At 45.2% G+C, this 22,982-nt stretch overlaps 1 protein-coding gene across 2 annotated transcripts in view; it reads right to left on the bottom strand.

Moving 5' to 3' along the window:
* Positions 1–2,662: 2,662 nt before the first annotated feature.
* Positions 2,663–22,982, bottom strand: part of MRRF (mitochondrial ribosome recycling factor) — a 139,901-nt gene continuing 119,581 nt past the window's right edge. For both annotated transcript variants that reach the window (XM_078641973.1, XM_078641974.1), the window contains exons 7-8: positions 16,286–16,445; positions 2,663–2,990 (exon numbers count right to left, since the gene is read on the bottom strand). In XM_078641973.1, coding sequence (XP_078498099.1) covers positions 2,913–2,990; positions 16,286–16,445 — 238 coding nt within the window. In that variant the 3' untranslated portion in view covers positions 2,663–2,912. The remainder of the gene's footprint in view (positions 2,991–16,285; positions 16,446–22,982) is intronic.

The following is a 22,982-nucleotide window of genomic DNA, read 5'->3' as shown; positions in this document are numbered from 1 at the left end:
TATATGATGTTGATCGAGTTACAATTACTGAAAGTCTTGAGCTTGATTGTTAGATGGTGGTGTTGGAATTCCTTAGTTTGAATTGTGAACTCACAGGCTTTGCATTGACCACACTTGAAATGCCCAGTGACAGGTGGCAGGTCCCATAAAGAACTAATGGTGGGTTGGTTTGCTATGGGTAGAAAGGAGCATACCACATAGTCCTTAATTCTTTAAATCAGGTATATTGTTCCTTGTTCACACTGGGACCCCTTCCTCCTAGTACTTATTGAACCCAGGTCCCAGTGACTATGTTTGGGTAAACCCCCTTGTTCATAAAAGACTTGTAATAGAAACATTTTATTCAAATCAGGTGGCTACAATTATTTCCAAAAGGTTTAGTTATTTACATCTTTGCACATAAAATTCTTCAGAGGGAAAAACGTAAGATATTTTGGTTGTTCTTTAAAACGTTATGATAGATTAAACAACACTTTACCTAATTTTATAACTGCATGTCAATATTGGAAAACCGAGGAAGACATTGCTGGTTAGGGAAAAGAGCAAAACGTGCCTGATGTGTAGGAAGATGTCTGCCAGAGTACCAGGATCATTTTTGTTTTGCTTTCCAGAAACAAACAGTTGCTGTGGAGGGTTCTTTCTTAAAGCCAAAAAACAATGACATGCGGCCGCAACAACATGGCAGCCTACTGACCATTTAGTTAGCTGACCGTACACCAGCTACACTGGCAGTCTTCACTTTGGTTGAGGAAATCACCGCCAGAAAATCAGGAATACCTAAACGGGGTGGGTTGTCATCTTCAGGGCAAAGGCGAAGCCAGAGTAGAGAGCTTCCGTCTGCATGGAGGGGCTAGTGGGCCGACTACCATCCTCTAAGTTCATTATTCTACACCGAGCAGCCATGCTGCAATGTGGAAAGAGATTTGTGCCTTCTTTTATATTTATTTCTTTACATTTTTAGAAAGTGGTTATTAGATTTAAAGGGGTAGTAGAATCTCTAACACTGGTGCATGGTGTATTGAGTGAGATTGGGCTTCTTTACATGAATGATAAGGTTATGTCAATATCCAATAGGGATGACCAAAAGTCATCCTTTTAAGTGATCCTAATCCTGTTACTTTTTTAATCAGATGTAGAGAAATGCTTAGGAACACAAACCTCTCAGTATACATATACATACTGACACAAGCACACATTGTACTCCCTTGTATGGTGCCGACCCTAAGGCGTAAATACAATGCAGATAGGTGCAAATTTGCTATTCACACAGGGAGGTTAAAGTCGCATCACAGATTCATACATAAAAGGTTTCATATTCTAGTTATATAAGAGGAACCCCATCCAACAAAAAGTGTTAAATGTGTCCATGTTTATGTACTAGAGAATTACTTTTACCAAAGATGTATCATCAGAGAAAGTGGACAGGTCCCACACGGTTCTGCATACGAAAACCATGTGAAATGACTTTTTTCTATTTAATGTCAGCTAGTCCTGTATAAGAATTAGCATTATTTAAAGACATTGTGTAAAGATCGATAACGGGATTTGCAAAATTGCATTTTTTTCTGCTGGAACTAGCTTGACTTATGGGAGCACCGCCCCTCCTCATCCTCGGCAGAAGGGCACTGATGTCATGACTTGCCATGGATGCACCCTGACACCAGGCCCTTATGGTATAATCTTTAACCACTGTCATGTTGTTTAATTAGTTCTGAAAACGAAATCCGAACCAATGGTCACAGCAACAGCCTATCACTGACATGCTGGTGTACATAACGGCTTGTAACAATGGCTTCATGAGGTGCCAATAAACACCCTGCTGTTACTTAACCGCATGCGCGCTAGCGGTTTTCCCGCTGCGCGCTGCGATTTTAAAAATCCCGCGTTACATGACGAGCTCAGCTCGTCATCAGCGTAGGGCACGTTACGCTCATGACGAGCTGAGCTCGTCATGAGCGCCTAAGGGGTTAATGAAACTGAGAGAATCATTAAGAAAATGGGTGGTAAAGGAATATCTGTCAAAAAACAGCAGATTTATTCATTTAACATCTCCCAATGGTGAAGCTGACATCAGTTCTGCCAGTGGAAACCAATACATGTAGGTTAGGGTCCAATGATTTTGGTGGGGCACCCACTGCTCAATATAGGGTTGCGGATCCAACGCCATGGATTGTAACTAAATATATACATTGTTTCATGCCCCATAAATACTTAATTGTGGGGCAAAAATACCAGAAGCTAGTTCAGGCAGACTGGATTATAAAGATGGAAGAGAGAAAGACAGTCTCCATTAGGAGAATGACCGAGCTTAATTCACCATTCTTATGAGTAAATGACCAACAGTATATGACCAATGGGTAGGAGTAGCATAGTTCCTTTCATCGCTTTTAAGATTAATCACAGCATCAAGATTGGTACTCTGCATGGGTGAAAACAAACAGAAAATGTAAGCTTTGCGTTACATGACTTTTGAGTAACTAATGGATACTTCATCCAAATTTGAATTTGAATCTGCAAATGCTTGGTTTTCAGAAAGACATAGCATATTCTACAGCTGAAGTGTATTTATGAAAATCATATTAAATAAATTATCTGCCCTGAACGTATATGTTTCTGTGTTTTGATACAGCAAATAGCAGGCACAATCCATAAGAGAAAACAATTTCAAAATATATGACTTCCACTTTATTTTTACAATCATTTTTACAATTTACTGCTTTTAGTTTATTTTACATCTGAACAAAATAGAAATGTATTACATGATAGCGCAGTCAGTCCAATAATGGTGACAAAGTATGGATCGTTGATATTTATTTGCTGCCTGAAAATAGACTGCCAGAACTACATTAGGATTCCAAAAACAAAAACTGACATTTGAACCAGACGTCGTATGCGGTACACATTTAAAATCTTTAGCCTAAGAGCTCTTTGGTTTTTGTCACTAGATGATTGTCCATCTCTGTTGTGATGTCATCTGCCATCTGCTGAATCTGTACCAAGAAATAAGAGTATCTTGCTTAGAATGACTACGGATTTGAAACTTTTATACAATAATTAAAGCCAATAGTGACTGCATTATGTTGACACCTCATATGATCATGTTGTGTAACAGAATATGGAGAGATTAGCAGTTAGAGCTTGTGAACATCAAAAGGTTCAACCATTCCTGAACTAGTGCAATATAAACATTTCCAACATAAAGTGCCAACAATGGAAGAACGGATTGTGTTAATTCTACATGGAACGTTAATATTTTCTGGAGTTTTTTAAACGTGGCATGAGATCTGTATATATGTATTATATTCCAATATTCGATTTGAAAGAAATAAGGTTGTTCTTACTGCATATCAACGCAGAACCACACTAGTACAGTCAACACACACAAACCAAGCTTTAAAATTGTTAAATCTATATCTTGGTATCTATATAAATCTACCACTACTACAACACAATATCCGTGGAAGTATCCTATTGTCTGTAACAGAGTGAAAATTCAAGGGAGATAAGCATTCGGTAATTTCCTTACTTTTCTACAGTCAGGCTACTTTAGTGAAGTGAATTTCCTTGAAATCTTGAAGCACATGCATCACGCTTGAAATGCTAAACGTCCACAAGTTTAGCACAACAAATCCACATTTGTATACGGTTGTCCATCCGTTTTATTTTCACTCATGCTCCTCTTGGGTATCCCTGCGACTTTCCTCATCTGCTCATCTCAATCACACATTCAGCTCTTGTTTCTTTCTCCTCCCAATCTTCCCATAACAGAATCAAGTTAGTTAACGCCTTAATCTCTAGGCTAAGCTACTCCAGTTGCTTATATTCGTGTTTCTCACTCTCCCTCATCCGCATGTATCCGAAGTGCAGAAATGCAACAAATGTCATCACATCTCTCACCACCGGTGCTAGATCCACTCCCTCCCAAAAATCTGGAGAATCTAATTCTGAACCCCTGCAAATGGTACCAAGACGTTCCCTGGAGCTGCATCCCTTGTGGGGTATCTTTTGGAGAATGCATGTCTTGTGCCCACAAAATCTTACCGAATGCGGACTGATATCAGAGAAAAAATAACAGAAAAACTCAACTCTGAAGATAACAATTTCAACTGTAGCAAATACAAAGTCGTATAAGCAAGGCAATTGGGGAGAGCATACTTTATTCCACCTCTTTTAAGCATTTTAATTATATTGCTGTTGGGTTCACTGTTAAAGTGCAGTGATGTGATATAAACAATCACATAAAAAACGGAATTTGCAGTAAATCAGCATGGCAAACTGTAAAATACCTTTAGTGTCTCAAGAGGTTACCACCTTGTTTATCTTATACTAATCTGCCCGTGCCCTTATTACCACTAACTACAAATTGAGTTCTTAACTATGTCCACCAACTTCAAACATGCCAACCCTGCAGCATTCCAGCTCAACCATGAGTCTTTCCTCAAGGATCATAGCTCCTCTAACTCGTTCGCCACCTCCATTTTCATGATGTTTTAGGAGATGTATTTGTGCCCTCCTTCTCCAACACAACAGTAATCCGAGCTCTAGCCTCTTCACTTGCCTTCAGACATTTCGTCTCCAAAACGTTCCTGCCACTCAAGTCAACATCTTGCCACATCTGCTCACTATTAAACGTGGCATGTTTAAATTGTGGTATTACATGGCCCTTTCATCCTTTGTTTTTAGAATACTTTTTGATTTTGGAAAAATTACTTACACCTTCAAAATACCCTTTCGTTGCCAAAAACACCAAGGCTTCCATTAATTATCTTGACTGACTTGAAGACAATGAGACAGTATTGCCATCATCTTCAACGTCCCACCAATTGTTGCTTCCCCTCTAGTTTTCTGTTCACTGACACAGGGGCTCTCCTTTTCATTCTATACTCTCATCCTCCTAAAGTGCCTAAGAAGAAGCCTTCTTTTTGAGTCTCTAGAGCTCCTACTCTGGCTGGTCGATTCAAGAGCATTACTTGCAGTCAGCTCCTACTTCTCTGTCATTTTTATTTCCAGTGTAACTGCCCCTACCCTGTATGAAGTCCATTAGAAGCTCTGCTGCTTTACTGTTTCTTCTGCTCTTACCTCGAGGGACACAATCTCATCCAGTTAGTCTAAACTCGATTTCCAAACTCTTATACGCACTGTTTCTTTCCATGGACTTATCCGTTTTTAAAGTCTTATCTAATGTTATACTGTTGAACCTGGCCCTTTTGGCAGGTTCACCCCGAAACTTTTTGCTTTTTCCTAGCCTGTTTCTGGAACCTGGTGTTGATGGTTTTAGGCCTTTGCGCACTTTTTCACTGTGGTACAGTGTAAAGTGCGTGTGCTCTCTGTGTATGTGTGGTGAGTGACCTGCCCTCCCATAGGAATGAATGGGGAATATGTATGCCCATGGTAGTTCCTGATGTGTGGGGAGTGCAGGGTCGAGTTTGATATGTGCAAACTCGTGAGATTGAATGCTGCGTAATGGTGTTGTAAAAAGTTCAATCGGGTCTGGGACAATCGATATTTGCCCGGCGGTATTGCCTCTGTGACCCTCTAGTTATTAAATCAAATGAAGAGGCAGGCGCTGGAGACTGGAAAGCAGGAAACAAGGTTTTTTATTCTCTCCGGAGGAGAACACAACGAAACGGACAGAAGGTATCGTTCTGAGGTGCTCTAACTGTATTCCTGAGGCCTGGCCTCTTATACACACATTTATGACTTTATTGTAGATTACACATACATGTTAAAGCTTTGATGTACGGAAAAGACATTCTCGGAACTCCCCTTTGGGCCCGTTCCCATACACATTTACAGTTGAAGTCCCCACCCTAGTCACAACAGGTGATGAGCATCGCGCAGCTGGATAATCCGCCGATTCACGGAATGTGGGGGGTTTGATCGGGTCTCATGGGGTGGGGGCTTTGATCAACCCGGGGATTCTTTGATGGGGGAAGCTTTCTATTGTACGGGGAGGGGCAAGGATGGTATCGGCAGAGCTGGGTGTCGGCTTGGGAACGGGGAGGACAAAACGGGCACACGGGGAAAAAGGGGGTTTGCATCTAAGGGCCGGAGATCATGAAAGGAAAGCAGGGAGGTGTCGCGCTGGGAACAGGATGAGGGCCTGGGGCAGAGCAGCGCCGAAGAGGGGTTTATGACTCAAGGCAGGTGCAAGCAGGGGGTGGTCAGCGTGCAGGCTTAGCGAAGGCAAAGGGCTATGTCAGGGGCCAGCGGCATGCAAAAGGGTTTGTTCTGATCGGGGCATCTTAAAATGGCGGGCGCGCACGACAAAAGTGTGGCATCAGGGGAAGAGGCAAGATGGCGCAGATAATGTTCACCAAAACGTACTAATTTTCAACAGTCCTCCCTTTAACATATTCAAGACATCTTGCTGGTTCATTTTCTACTCGGGTCTATTGTGGTGGGCATGAGAAGGAAAACGGTAGGAACCCTAGATGAAAAAATTGTAAACAATACATTTTGAGATTTCTAGTTTTTAGGGGGTGGGCCTATTTGATAAACTTTGATAAACTTGTTCAGCAGGAAAGTCATAGGAATGTAATACAAAAAACGGTTCTGTAGCGAGCAGCAAGTACATATCATAACGTGAACTGGCAGGTTATTACATATTTCAGATTCGGATTGGAGCAGGATCAATACAATGGCGGCTGGGAGAGAAATGAGGCATAGCAAAAACGGTGATTGTGGATGTCAAATGTTCGAAGTTTTACGCGTTCTCATTGTTCTTTGTGGTCTTTCGTTGGCGCTGTTGAGCACCGGCGGTGGAGCTACGAGTCCAGCTCTGTTCTAAGTTCTGCGTTGCAGGGCACGACCCTTTCCTCGCGTTTTTGGTCGGTAAGGTCCTTTTCGCCTTGTGTCCTTTGAGGTGATTGTCAGAAAGTTCCGATGGAAGAAGAGCGTTCAAAACAGTCCATAGGGTAGGTCAGAGGAAAAAGGGGGATGGAGCAAGGCCAAATTGGGAACAAACTAGGGGAACGAGAGACTTCAAATAGGCGGGCGTGTGACAGAATTCAGAGAGCGGGGACTTGTCGACAGGCACTGGACGTCGAGCAGGGGCATCAGGTCGACCCTTTCTTTTCATGCTGTCGAAAACAGTGCCTCGTCCTGCAGCTCTTTTCTGTCGTGGTCTCGCCTTGGCTAATGTCGCAGGTGTTCCTTAGTCTGCAGTCAGGCCTCGTGCTCCCACATCCGGCCCTTCTCTCCTCCAACAGCAGTACCCTTAAACAAGTTTGAAAAGACAGTCTTTAGAAAATTTGCAGATGGAGATAATCAAAAAAGTCTATTTCTCTCCCAGCTCCAGGCAAAGAATGAAAATGCTCGTTCTCACAACTGGCATATGAAATGACCGGTGACGGGCCTGTTGGATTTACTTATGACTTTCCTTCATAATTAGTTCACGACAGTTCATCTGATGGTGACCCACCTTCGTGAGACGAACCTGGCGAAGATATGCTGTTCTCTAGAGTTTTACATTTACAAAGGGTACTGTGAGTCATCAACATGGTACTACACAGGTATTTTGCTGAGAGACGAACATGACTAAAACATCTCCTTTCTATAGATGCATCCTGCTTTTAAACTACTACGGGGTTCATTTCGGTTATTTCTTTACCTTGGGCTAATCTGTTAACCTTGTAAAACATCATTCTGGATCCTACGTAACCTTTTACAGCCCGATTACTTAATCAGGAAGGACAGGGGTTTTATGGGAAACAACCAGGGACATATACAGGGGAGGTAACGGGGGTGATCATTTTTTCGGCTTGGGTATTGCGACAATTCGGGGAGGGGAGGGTCGCGTATTCTGAGGTCCTTGTTTTATACTATAGGAGCCGTTGACATGTAGTTCCCTTATTTCGGGTCAGATTAGGGAACCTCTGTCGTCTTACCTGTCCTTTCCCTTACGGCCCCACCTGGGTTCATTGACTTCTAGCGGAAAAGGAGAGGTAACGACGCGGTCTCAGGGTGATTGTATTAAAGACAAGTTTTTGTGCAAATACTGACGGTATTTGAAGCCAATTAGGTGGGGTGCTAGGGGTGGCAGTCTGCCAATTTCGGGGCTAACCACTCGGAAGAGTGGGAGTGCAGAAATAGAGAGAGAGAGAGTGAGAGAGAGAGAGAGAGAGAGAGTGAGAGAGAGAGAGAGAGAGAGAGAGAGAGAGAGAGAGTGAGAGTGCAACGGCAGGCTAAATAGTACACGTGCAACAGAGAGGGTGGCAGTGTATTCAAGAAAGGCTATTTAGTGCATTACACAGTAAAGGGCATTCGCGGGTCTGCGTTAGGATCTTGTAATCATGTAGTTTGAGCATTAGACAGGGTAGAGGGGACGCGCCTTGAGAAGAAGGAAAGAAGAAAGGAGGTACCATTTTGTCGCACTTCTCGCATTCTCGGTCCTTCGACCAGTTGGGTCGACGCCTCAGTCACACACACACATTCCCTCATAGTTTCGCATCATACGTGACATGGGTTCATTCGTCCGGTCTGGTTTAAGGGTGATCACTTTGTATCAGGGTTGTGCTAATTTTTCGGGTTTGTTCGGTACGTGAGTAGTCTGCAGGCATGCTTAGACGCCACCTTGCGGCGCTAGTCCGTTTCGTGCGTTAGACATGGCAAGGTTTCGGATCTTCACCACACCTCGGCTGTAATCTCTGATGCAACCTGCAGAGGGAGGAAAAAAAGGGGGGGGGGGGTGGGAGACAGCATTCGCGCACATTCAAATACATGGATTCATAAGTCCTTTACTTACCTCTTACTCGTCTTTCCTCCTCGGGGCAGGGTCCCTGGGGATATGGTTTCTGGAGTCGAGGGGGGGTAGTGTGTTCATATAGGTCGTGTGCGGGGAAACGTAAAAAGGAAACCAGAGGTGTCTAGTGCGAGGTATCTAGTCAAAAGGATGTATCTCACTATCGGGGTCCTTAAACCTCTTTCAACGCTGTGGCGTTCTAAGGTTCTTCGGTTCTTGGGCCCCTGATACTTTGGAACGTGGTACTTTATAATATTTACATTATTTTATTTCTCCCTCCTTTTACATTCCCTCATTTACACCGTTCGTTTTACCCATCCTTGGAAGTCAAGGTCTTCCTCTACGCGAGAGTTCATGGGTCAGTTGCGTACTTTGAAGGCGGAGTGTCGTGTTGTTGATCCGATCCGTCCTCCAGGGCTGGGTAACCATCTTCCTTTAACCTTAAAGAGAGAGCAGAGTAGGGTGCACAGAAAAAAACTTTCCCACCGATCCCACATTTTTTAAAATAAAGCATGCAATACCCGTCCATAGTTTCAAAGACTTTATTTTGCAAAATCATTTCAGCATATGGATTATGAGGGTGCGGTCGTATTTGGCCGGTCGTGGCAATGGCTAAAGTGCATACAGTGGGGGGTTTCGCTTGCAGCAATAAAAACATCGGAAAGTTTTACTCGTTCATTTGTAAGTAACTAAAACGTCTATTAATTGGTTGGGGGTTCGGGGGCATTTATTTTCCTATATGCATACCGTACGTGAGCGTCGTAAATGAGGTTTACATCAGTTATAAAAATATAATACATTGTACATTTGTAATCAACATTTGTAACGGGGATCCTTTCATACTGTTCGTCGTGTGAGTTCTCCTTGTCTTTTCTAGCCAAGTGCACAAAGGATCATATAAAATCTCAGAACATCAAGTTTATATTAGTGCGAAGGAACACCACGAGGTGTTCGTAAGTTCCGATTGATACCAGCGCCATTTTGGGCGGGGCCGGCACAGTCCGGAAGCAGCATCAGGGGGAAATGTTTCCATTACTGGCAGTTTGGACCAGAGTCCTTTTCGGCAGTTCTAGAATTCACGCTAACAGAAGGTGTGGCAATGTCATGTTTGTTTCGTTGGCGATCAAGGCAGCCGTCCCTTACCGGAAACCTGCAAAGGCCGAAGGTTCCGCCGGGGACCTTTGTATGATCTTCAAGGCTGCGGAAATGCTGTCGGAGATGGGGGCTCGTGCTCCATGGGGCAAATGTTCGAGTTATATGGCTGGCCAAAGTTACTCTAGTGGCCGGGGCCCGCCTTCCAGCGGATCCAGACGCCATTTTGAGGCCCTACAGGGGCCACTCTCGTCGAGTTTGCAAGAATGGAAGAGATCCTTCGGAGTGAAAGGAAGAGGTCCCTGTTTTGTGTAAGCGGGACGTTCAGCTGGGGTGCAGCTGTGATGCCCCCACCTGGGGGGGCGAGGGAGACTCGTTCACATCGTCTCCTTCTCCCGGTGCACTCCATGCCGCTCCTTTTCATCGCCCCGCATGAAGGTCTCTCCACATCCGGTGTTCCCCAAGTGCCACCATTGTACGTTCGGTGCTGCGCAAGTACTGGGGTGCCACCATTGTACGTTCGGTGCTGCGCAAGTATTGGCACCATCGCCTGACTGGGGGTGTTCGGCGTCGGGCCGGGGGCTGGGAAACCTCCTATCGGTGGAGGTGGGAGAGGCTCGTCCGCGTCGCCTCTCCCTCCCAGCCCAACTTGGACAAATTGTTGTGGAGGTACGTGCAGGACATCCCGCCGTCCAGGACTGCTGCGGCTGTGACGGAAGAGAAAAGGAAGAGGTGCCTCGTTCTCCTCTGGACATGTGGCGGGACTACCTTAGTCTTTCCAGGCCCGTTGCGGCCGGCCAAGGAGACATGTGGCGGGACTACCTGCAAATGCCCAGGCTGCGGGCTCCTGCCTCTCCTCCGGCTCCCCCATACGTTAAGATTTCCTGACCAAGAGTTGGCGGCCGGGCTCGCCTTATATGGGTTGCCGTTGGTTGGGCGTAGCCGTAACCCTGCCCTACTTTGGAAGGTTCCAGAATGGGGGGGGGGGCGAATGTTCTGTTTGACTTTCATTTTCTACAGTTTATCGTTATTATTCCTTGTTTGTTGTGTTAAATTAAAAGTTCAAGTTCATTAATGGTCTACGGATTTTGTTTTACCATTTATTTCTTTCCAGGTTGCTTTTATGCTAAGTTTCTGCTAACAGAGGTCGAGTAACACGGAAACACGTGTAGAGGGATGACGCAGATTTGTACATTACATACACACAAACTCAGACGGGGGACAGTACAAGTACGACATACAAAGACCCAAGACAAATATAAAAACAGTTATTGGTCATAATTATCTCTTTCCGTCTGTGAATTTTAAACGAGGCTGGGTTCCCGTCTTGACATTGCCCGACCTAGGAGAACTTGAGCATGCCGCTGAGATTTTCCTGGCGAAATCTGTGCCATCGGGCATAATCAAACGTGGTAGTTCTGTCTGGTCTGTCTATGTAAGTCGGGTTCTTCTTTGTCTCGCGCCTTTTCTCGTACTGTCGGTCTGTCGTTCTTGTCGGCCCTTTGCCTTTACTCACGCTCAGTAGAGTCGGGCATTGGGCTTTCCAGTGTCCGACATACCTACAAAAAGCGCATTGGTCTGACCCTAAGTCTGGTCGTCCTTTGCATAGTGTCGGGGGATAAGTCGTGGGTAGCGGTGTCCTGGGGTTGTCCTGTCGGTATATTTCTCTACTTTGTTTGTCCTCGTCTTTTCTCAGTCGTTGCATAGCCTCTCTGCGCCACATACCGAGACTGTCGAGCATAATTGGCGTTGTCTTATTATTTCGAAGGGCTATTTCTAACGTTTCTATTTTATCAAGGTCAAAGGATCCTGCCAGTGGCCACTGTTTGTCTTGACTCTCTTCGGTATACCTGTGCCATAATTTATTATAAGCTATGGTGACTAACCCATAGTTTATGAACATGTCCTTATTAGGGGTGCCTTCTAGTGGAGCTATATGGTCCACCTCTAACACCCGGTCCGGGCTAAACAGGCTATTTATCAGTGGGGAGAAGACAGACATGACGGCTCGTAACGAGGGACTAAAAAAAGTCAGCACTGCCTATCTTATCACTAGGTGCAAAGACTAGACAGAATATTTCTATTCTACGTTGTTTGCAGGCAGTGAATACCTCATGGACCAAAAAACCAAAAGACCGATAAATAACAATGGGGAGAATGAGTAGGTCCGCAAAGATCTGCGTTACCTACCCTTTTCACTATCTGCAAAAAGGGTGGTCACTTCCCTGTTTGCAGACAGGGAATCTCCAGGAAACAATATTTTTGCGAACAACAGTTCAGTTTCAAGCAATTATTAAGTGGGGGAGAAAGAAAACAAGCACGGCTGCTACCCTACCTATCCTCCACTGCTTGCAAAGAGAGAGAGCCTGTTGTTTCTCCGTTTGCAGACAGTGAATCTCCAAAATAAAAAAATAAAAATAAAACGAGCAATACTAGTATTTTTGAACAATCAAGCAATCAAACAAATTTTTTCGCAACTTGTCGTGGCAACACGACCTTACCCGGACCATGTGGACAGTTTCTTGTCTTCCGAATCCAGCGCCCGATCGTCCTCTTTTTCTCGTATTTCTCACGGCACTCCTGATGGTTCCCAGTCAGGACCGTAGATCACTCGAGAGAGGTCTGTTCGGAACTAGTGAAGTTCGGATGATCGGCTGCCAGACGAGGGTCTATTGGGCAAGAGCTCTCCCGATCGTTGCAGTCGTTCACTCTGTCGTCGGGACCTCTCCCACTGGATCCACGAGTCGCTGATGGGCCCCACGCTTGGGACGCCAATTGTAAAAAGTTCAATCGGGTCTGGGACAATCGATATTTGCCCGGCGGTATTGCCTCTGTGACCCTCTAGTTATTAAATCAAATGAAGAGGCAGGCGCTGGAGACTGGAAAGCAGGAAACAAGGTTTTTTATTCTCTCCGGAGGAGAACACAACGAAACGGACAGAAGGTATCGTTCTGAGGTGCTCTAACTGTATTCCTGAGGCCTGGCCTCTTATACACACATTTATGACTTTATTGTAGATTACACATACATGTTAAAGCTTTGATGTACGGAAAAGACATTCTCGGAACTCCCCTTTGGGCCCGTTCCCATACACATTTACAGTTGAAGTCCCCACCCTAGTCACAACAGGTGATGAGCATCGCGCAGCTGGATAATCCGCCGATTCACGGAATGTGGGGGGTTTGATCGGGTCTCATGGGGTGGGGGCTTTGATCAACCCGGGGATTCTTTGATGGGGGAAGCTTTCTATTGTACGGGGAGGGGCAAGGATGGTATCGGCAGAGCTGGGTGTCGGCTTGGGAACGGGGAGGACAAAACGGGCACACGGGGAAAAAGGGGGTTTGCATCTAAGGGCCGGAGATCATGAAAGGAAAGCAGGGAGGTGTCGCGCTGGGAACAGGATGAGGGCCTGGGGCAGAGCAGCGCCGAAGAGGGGTTTATGACTCAAGGCAGGTGCAAGCAGGGGGTGGTCAGCGTGCAGGCTTAGCGAAGGCAAAGGGCTATGTCAGGGGCCAGCGGCATGCAAAAGGGTTTGTTCTGATCGGGGCATCTTAAAATGGCGGGCGCGCACGACAAAAGTGTGGCATCAGGGGAAGAGGCAAGATGGCGCAGATAATGTTCACCAAAACGTACTAATTTTCAACAGTGTATGCTGCATGGTTGTGTCTAGTCTAGAAGTGCCACTTTTAGAAGTTGGCATATTTGTGTAGTGAGTCTGCTGGCACGTGATTGGCTGGTGAGTCTGGCCCAGGAGTGCCTGGGCCTGCTTGTGGATTGACTGTCTGGTTTGAGTGTGACAGGGGCTGCAGAGCCCCCAGGAGGTTGTCTGAGTCAGCCCATGGATGAAAGGCAGCATCTGCTGCCAAGGAAGTGGGTGGAGATAGCACCTAAGAGTGAATGAGGCTGTGCCTGCCTGCCACAATGCTGGCTCCACCTCCCCGCTGGGCGACTGTCACCTCTGTCCCTGATACTGACAGGACTTCCCTATAACCAGTTCTAGCTGGTTCTCACACTGCCTGCACAAAGACTTCAAAGACTTTTCTGTGTATAAGAAGGGGCTGTGTCCCCTTCCAAAATTTTCTTGTTTTTGGACTTGAATCTGCCAGGGGCGTGCTGCTGCTTGGGCTCAGAGGAATCCCTGGGCCCTGCCCAGCCCCTGGACACCTGATGGACTTTCCTGGACTCTTGGGGGACCCCTCTGCCTTGCTTGGGCCGATGGGGGGGACATTGCTTTGCCCCTTGAAATCTCTGGGACCTTTGACAGCATGGAGAAGCTGCATTTTCCTTCAAGAAACCTTTTTTCTTGCCTTTACCCAGGCTTGCTGAAGCCTTTGCCGGTCTCCCGTGCTTGGAGGGAGACCGGAGAAGAAGCGTGACCTGTCGCGGGGCTCCCGTGTGCTGAGGGAGCCCCGGGAAGAAAAGGAAGCTGAGCGGCATGCGGAGAGAGCCCCGGCAGACTGCAGGAAGTGGACATCGTCCCCCGCCGCGTCCGTAGAGCAGCCGGTGAGTAGGGCTGCCCGGAGGGGAGGGGGGAGATGGCGCGAGGGATTGCAGCATAGAATTGAGCGGCCCCGCTTGATAGAGGGCCGCTCCCACGTTTCCCTCAACCTGCGCAGAGTAAGATGACTCCAACCGGGGGCACGTCCTGTTAAAGGGCCCGTGGGGGTCCTGTTGTCCCATGAGCCCGTGTCTCCCCCAGAGCTGGGGGCATGTTTCTTTGCAGAGCCCCGTGGCTCTCCCGATGGCCATTAGTTGCTGAGTCCCCAGTGAGGGGCTCCATCGTCGTGAGGGGACATACATGATTTAGGGTCCCTGTGAGATGCTTGCAAGGGCCATGTTTTATTTGAAAGGCCCCCGAAGTGTCCGTGCTGAGCCTGTGGCTCCAACTCGTGGCATGCACTTTTCTTTAGGAGCCAGTGTGCTCCCTGGGGGCAATGTTAACGGTAGAGCCTGTGTGGCTCCAACGTTTGGGGCATGTGATATGCCCAGAGCCTGTGTGGCTCCAGCGTTTGGCCATTTTTAGTTAGAGGGGGCGCCAGGGCACATTGCCGGTGCCCGCCCCCTCCTGCCTCCGAGGAATTTGTTTTTAGAGCCTGTGTGGCTCCCACAGTGGGTGCAGTTTGCGCCCAAGGGTCAGTGAGGACCCTGTCGCAGTTTCTTTGATGATTCCCAGCTGCCCAACAATTAGTGGGCAGCTGCACCGTTTAGGTCTTGGGATGTTCCCAGGTACCCAGCAAGTAGTGGGCACCTGCACCGTTTAGGCCCCTGACATTGAGACTCCGGGCGTCCTAGCCCCAACAAGTCCAGTTGGCCTAGGGACTGCCACAGGTGGTGGCTTATGTAAGTTTTGCGCAATTGTATGGTTATTGCACCTCTGAATGTGTTTTCAAGCATCATTTGTTATTCCTGCACCTCTGAATGCTTTTAGACATCATGTGATGTTTGCGCTATGGTATTGTTCTGGTACCTCTGAATGTATTTTTATTGCATCATGTGCTTTGTTCTTAACACCGCTGAATGTGTAGGTTTATGCATCATGTGTTTCCCTTTACTACTCCTCTGAATGTATATTTATGCATCATGGGTAATGTGTTCTTGTTTATACCCCTAAATGTATTTTATTCTTAGGTGGTTGTTCTTTCTAATACAGGTGGTCCTAGTGAGGTCCTGGTCCCCTGCGTGACATTCTCCTAAGGTGGTTAGGGTTGCGTGGGTGGTACTTACCTGTTCCCAGTAGTTACTGGATGTGATTTATAACTGTTATTTTGTTTTATATCTTATTCTCTATGATCTACAAAGTACTATTTCTAAATGTGTTGATTCTGACAGTGACCCATGTGGCCCTGTCTTGTAAATAATCCCTTATGAATATTGCCCGTGCCAGTTGGCACAATGTACATGTGTGATTTCTATCTAATGTGTTTTGACAATACAAAAGTTATTTTAATATAACCTTGTGTGGAGTTCCTTTTGTGGTGTGCCTAGGATGTTGTTGCTGTTGTGTGCTGGCGCAAATGCTTTACACATTGCCTCCGAGTTTAGCCTTACTGCTCGTGCCAAGCTACCAAGGGGGTGAGCAGGGGTTATCTTGGCGTGTGACTTCCTTGCCCTGACTAGAATGGTGGTTTCTGCCTGGCTTTGGCGTCAGCCTTAGCCTACCAGAAATAGCCAGTTCGAACATATGCCTAGTATGGTATTCCTAAGGATATTCAGTTCTTGTTACATATGAACTAGAGAATATGCACATTGGGTGGAAATCACAAACTGAGAACAGTAAGGAGAAAGACTGATAAATCAAACAGTGTTTGGTGACTTACAGAGGGTATTGGTGTCCAGCGCTATTGGAGTGGCACATTTCAACTAGAGAAACAATACTAATCACATAAACAGGAAAGGAAAACATACATAAATTATTACTCATATCTTTCACTCTCGAGGGAAAATAAATACCTGTTTTTCTAAAAGCTTTATGGTGTCTTCTGAAACACTGTTCTTAGATTTCCTAATTTCAATAACAGCGCTTGATCGAACTCTCCTCAGGGAATCCTTAGCCTTATTGGTAATTTGTTTGCCAAGTTTTGCTAGGTTCTCTCGGTGTTCTCTTGTGACTCTTAAAAAGAAAAAACAAAGACATAATATAAGAGTGCATATAGGCATGCATGCAAAGTCATTTCCGTCTTACATCTTTCAAGCGTATGGAAATTTGTAATTACCATACCAGTTTATAGATTTTTTTTAATGAGTTAATAAACAATGGGACATTAATAGTCAAGGGTCACTTTTTCATGGGCCAACAAGGTATCTTCCATAAGTCTATGGGTTCCACTAGTACCATATAATAAATGCACCTCACTATTTCACATTTAACAGTTCAATGTTGTATCACTTTACATTTTTACTTATCAATTTTTTTAATTATTTTATATTTACATTTTCACAACTTCAAACAGTTCCCTGTACTGTGTTCTTTCCTTCAGCCTATTTGGGTTTTTTTGGTCTTTGTTTTTTAATTCTCATTTTTTTAATAAAAGATAGGGGTAACCCCAAAGACAATTTTTTCCTCTTTCACCCTTGGTTCTTTTCTGTCCTTTTTCACTTTGTTCCCGCACTCTTCAGATTCTGTTTGTTAATTGCTATTTTATACTACCTTTTTATTTAAGGTAGAACCCACACAACACCCTATTTTTCTCTTCTCTCCTTCACAGTGTTAAGGAGTTTTAATTCTAAATATTTATATATATATATATTGCAGCTCAAATAATCTCTCGTAGTGTCAGAAAGAAAATTCGGCACTCGCAAGGGAAGTGTTCACGTTGGTTTATTTCATGCAAAACACTCAGCAGACAAACGCGTTTCGGTTTTCCTTCGTCAGTGTCTACTATTGACACGGAGGAAGCGGATATAAAAGCATTTCCTCGTGTTTTGGCATGTATATAGAAAGAGGGCTGACGTTGGTCCCCATGAGAGAATTATATACACAGTATATTACTTTTTCTATGACATATTGTGATACATGATAAATGGCAGTATGTATGAAATCTATTATGCATTTTCATATCACAGTTTCAAGTAAATTAAATACATTATTTCTGAAATTATTTACAATATATGTACAATGTTTACGTTGCCATTAATCATGTTATAAATGCTATCAAGCCGTGGATCGGCAATGCTCACGGGGTAAAAAATACTCATTGAGTTCACAATTCAGTACAGTTACAAGGGTCTATGCATTTCCCAAATGAGAAGCTAATTCCTCGTTCTTATTCAATCCCAGAGGGGCCTTTGTCTGGAGATCTATAATATAACGGGACTCTAACCTCCTTAGTCTCCGTAATCTATCTCCACCTCTTGGGTCTACTGGTATATGATCTAAAGCATAATACTGTAGGAGTTCTCTGTTGCTATTATGCTTTAGGGCAAAGTGTTTAGCTACGGGATAGGTAAAATCTTTATTCATAATAGCACGTTGGTGCTCTAATATGCGTAGCTTGACATTCTTTACTGTACTACCTATTTATTTCAGTCCGCACGGACACAATAGGCAGTACACAACATGGGTAGTGGTACAAGTAAGAAACTTGGATATTTTTCTTGTCTTTTTTATCCCTGGTATTTCAAATGATGTTTTCTTTTTGCTTTTTTCACAGGCTTTGCATTTTCCGCATGGGAAAAATCCTGGCATATCTCTAATCCTCCCTGTCGCTGTTATTCTGTCAGGAAGATGGCTATGAACAATTTTATCTTTGATAGACCTCCCTTTCTTAAATGTGATTAGAGGGGATACAGGAATTTCTTTTCCTATAATCTGATCTGTTTTTAAGATATGCCAGCTCCTCTTCAGAATTTTTCTTAGATGATTAGAATCATCCGAGAAGGTGGTAATTAGTCTGAATTTTCCCTCATTTTTCATGTTCAGCTCAGTTTTCTTGATCTTATCTTTTAACAATTGATCTCGAGGTATCCTCTCTACCCGGTTCCTGGCGTAACGGAGCTATAATATATATATATATATATATATATATATATATATATATATATATATATATAAATCACAATTCTGAATACATTATTTTTTTGTAGAGGAAGTGCACTTTTGAAGTGATTACTTTGTAAGTGATACTGTCATAGTCTGATGGCAAGACCCCATCCAACGCCCGAGTAGGTTTCTTCCATAAACCACCGAGAAAAAGAAGAGCACAAGCCTGCCCTTCTTAATTGAACAGTGTTTGGTCCAACTCCGGCGGTAGACCACACTACCATCTGAATCAGACTGCAGAATTGAGTCAAAAGAGGCTCATCTCTGCCTGCTCTTCTATAATAGATACTAGTCTAGCATTTGAAGAAACCATTTCCTAGCACATTTTATTTAACTAAGGCCTACAATGGTATGTATATTTGAATAATAACCTGACAAGTGGAGCATATTGCATTAAAGTCTATCCCATCATCACGAAGAATACTATCTCCAAAAGAAACCCAAGTCCAAAAGCAACGTACTTGACCCATAAACTGGTTTCAAAATGTGGGATCCTAGGCAAATATTGTATTTTACAGAGCCGCCTTATTCTTCATGATCACATATGAAAGATTAGCATTTCTGCTCTACAAATAAAACCTAAGATTTAAGTCACTTAAATGTTGCTCCATGTACGATAGGAATCTAGCTCACTGATAGGGTACACATAATCCCTGACTTGCCTCCAAGGTCACTAATAGCATTGTTATCTAGCCGGAGGCAGGAAACTTTTCCAGTTCATGATTACAATTTCACTTGTAACAAATAGATTACTGAAACATGATGCCACAGCACACTTTTATTTACAAACAATACATTTTCTATTGAAATGGCCACAAACATCCCACCTAACATGCAGTTTTACTGATAAAACTATACAGTGTATAAACGCCAATCTGGGGAAATCGCGTGTCAGCTAAAATATTTATCTTTTGCGCATCATTAAGTTAAGAGTTCAATCCCATTAAAATCTTTTTTTTTAATCACAGACCGTTCAAAAATGTGTTTTAATAAGTACTGCAATATATTTTGAAATATTTGCACAGATCCTTTCCAAGCTATTTATATGTTGTGTGTTAGATAAATAAATAAATAAATAGGAAAACAATCCTGACGCCCTACAGCTTTCCATTTCACCCTCTTTGTACAGCACCACTGTACGACAGTTCACTTTACAAAATCCTTTAACTTTGCATTCAGAGATAGAAATGTAAACACCAACCACCATGATAAAAGAAGCAGCAGGTTGTAAGAACACATAAACGGACATTTGAACTCTGTCTCTGAGAACACACAGCAAATGTGACAAGATAAAAACAAGATTTAAAGGCATCTTTATAGCTCATTCACTTTCTGTTTATCAGGTTTCCGGAACGGCCAGTGGCCCTAACAATAGCTCGCCCTGATACCATCCAATCACACAGCGAGTATATTTCTCGAGGCCTGCAGTAACATTCATATTGAATCATCAAAGCATGTGGTGTCATGATGATGCAGGAAACAGGATACTCTGGAATACAGCACCTTATGCAACAACCCTGCGAATGGACCCTGCTTGCACAGTGTAAAGTAACAACATAAAACTCCATAAAAGAACACACAGTATTTGAACATATATACAACACATCTCATACTTAATGAAATAAAACAAAAAATATTGGTATCAATATAAACAATTCAATTTCTTTACAAACCGGGTTCTGCTTCGAACACTATCAAAAGTCTGACGAACATATCATTGAGTCACTACCCTGTAACATGCATATTAGTACTAATTGCACTGCTCACCACTATGTATTTAACACGATCAGCATTTACATATTCCTCACCACACCTATACACCTCTGTTGCTACCAGCACGCTACCGTCCAACACAATTTTCACTTCTGCAAATTCCACACATTAAATTTCTTGCCTCTCTTATTTGTCCATTCTCATTTGACTTTGACCCATTTACAATCCATATCACAATGATAAGTCAATCAAGAGCCACACTCTACTATCTTGCACCTTTACTCACTTGAAATCCTTTTGAGAAATTTTTTTGGGCTGAAATTGTTTTACCTCACTTTTAGAAGATTCCCTTTCAAGCATTTTGGCAAAAACACTCTGTGATATTGCATCCATCCATCAATCCTGACCTTGCGTCCCTCACAACTTTCCTCTCAATCTATTCTTTTCAGCTACTTACAACACAGCTTCTAGCATGCACACTTTGGCTGTTCTTCTTCTTCACCACCAAACAAATGACTTTGTCCTGGAGCACTCAACATGTTCTTAAGTCTCCTGCTTCTCTGGACCGGTCATCAGCAAGTTGTTGTAATGATGCTTGAGTAGTAAGGACAGGCTAGAGTAAAATAATTTATTCATCAGCTCAGGGACTGCATTTGCCACAACAGCAACTGGCCTGCGAGTTAATCGAAATCACCTTTGATCCCGCTTTTGTTCTCACTAAGGCACCTAATGCCCCAGATGTTTTACCTAACGCAAACAAAGTCAAATGAGTGGGGGGAACAAAGAAAGAAAAAAAAAACTTACCTCCTCACGGCCGCTGTCTTTCCTCCATTGTTGCTTTTCTTCCTGGTGTGTCCCGGAAACAGCAAGCACACAGGCTCCCCTGAACCAAAACAATGCTGTGTTACAGCGCTGTGATTGGTCTGAGCGCCATGGTTCCGCGCTCCGAAGGAGACTGGGAGCCTGTGCATGTTCTCCACCCAAACTGTGTATTACAGCCCACTGGAGAATATGCACAGGGGGTCGTTTGCTGCACTTTGTTTCCTGTTGCCGTTTGGGAGGACAAGTTACAACTTGCGGTACCCGCTTCGCGGGTCCCGCTGCGCCGTTGCTGCCACCGGAGCTCAGGAGTCATAGGAACCAGCTGGGCGAGTGAGCGTGAGACAGGGCTGCGAGCGAAGGAACCGGGACTCGCTTTCCCAGGAGTCCCGGCAATCCTCCGGCCTGTCACCTGGCCCGCTCTCCCTGACCGCCCCGCCCAGCTCACCTATTTAAAAATCCCCGCCCTCCATTGCCATTGGGGTCGTTTGCTGCACTTTGTTTCCTGTTGCCGTTTGGGAGGACAAGTTACAACTTGCGGTACCCGCTTCGCGGGTCCCGCTGCGCCGTTGCTGCCACCGGAGCCCAGGAGTCATAGGAACCAGCTGGGCGAGTGAGCGAGAGACAGGGCTGCGAGCGAAGGAACCGGGACTCTCTTTCCCAGGAGTCCCGGCAATCCTCCGGCCTGTCACCTGGCCCGCTCTCCCTGACCGCCCCGCCCAGCTCACCTATTTAAAAATCCCCGCCCTCCATTGCCATTGGGGTCGTTTGCTGCACTTTGTTTCCTGTTGCCGTTTGGGAGGACAAGTTACAACTTGCGGTACCCGCTTCGCGGGTCCCGTTGCGCCGTTGCTGCCACCGGAGCTCAGGAGTCATAGGAACCAGCTGGGCGAGTGAGCGTGAGACAGGGCTGCGAGCGAAGGAACCGGGACTCGCTTTCCCAGGAGTCCCGGCAATCCTCCGGCCTGTCACCTGGCCCGCTCTCCCTGACCGCCCCGCCCAGCTCACCTATTTAAAAATCCCCGCCCTCCATTGCCATTGGGGTCGTTTGCTGCACTTTGTTTCCTGTTGCCGTTTGGGAGGACAAGTTACAACTTGCGGTACCCGCTTCGCGGGTCCCGCTGCGCCGTTGCTGCCACCGGAGCCCAGGAGTCATAGGAACCAGCTGGGCGAGTGAGCGAGAGACAGGGCTGCGAGCGAAGGAACCGGGACTCGCTTTCCCAGGAGTCCCGGCAATCCTCCGGCCGGTCACCTGGCCCGCTCTCCCTGACCGCCCCGCCCAGCTCATTCCAGTCTTACGCCCATATAATCCAGCCAATCACGCTGCGCGGGAGCGCCCGGGGCGAAGCCCGGGCAAAGGGCGGGCACTCTGAGGCCCTCGTAGGCCAGAGTAGGCCAGGCTGGGCCCATTCTCTAAAATTTACTCCGTGAGTTCCTGTTACAGGTTAGTTAATGGCTACCCTATCTGATGAGGGGACACCTGGGAAGAAGGGTAAACTTCGCAATGGGTCATTAGACAATTATTTCCCCAAGGTACTGTCCGAGGGTGAGAAGGAACTGATCATGGCCGAACGCAGGGCTGAGCGGCGTCGTTCAATCGAAAGTTTGAAAAACAGATCCTTTATTGACTCTGTGCCTGTTTCTTTGTCCACCGAGGGGGACTTAATTGACCTTGGGAGGGAAACCGTTAGCCAAGAAGGCTTCCCACTTCTACTGCGTGACTGCACCTCTTCCCCTGGTATGTCCCTCGACCCTATTGTGATTGACCCTCCCTCCCAGATTCCATGCCACACTGCTGTCCCCCCGAAGCCTAAGACAATGAAATCTAAACAACTAGTAGTAGCCCAGATACACGGTCCACCACCAAACAAAAAAAGAAGGAAATCAAGGGTGGGACAAGGCAAAGTTAAAATTTCCCATTTAGACTTTGGCAAAGGCCCTAAATTACCCTCAACACATGTAAGGGCTACTATGGTGGTTGCAACTACAGTAACACCTGAGGCATCATCACCGGTGGTTACTCCGTTTGTTGAGGTCCCTAATATAGTGGCCTTAGATATCAGTCAGGGGCCTTTA

This window comes from Lissotriton helveticus, chromosome 5_1 (genome assembly GCF_964261635.1).
Source record: "Lissotriton helveticus chromosome 5_1, aLisHel1.1, whole genome shotgun sequence".
NCBI lineage: Eukaryota > Metazoa > Chordata > Amphibia > Caudata > Salamandridae > Lissotriton > Lissotriton helveticus.
Note: the sequence above shows the minus strand (reverse complement) of the source record. Positions and strands in the feature narration are given on the sequence as shown.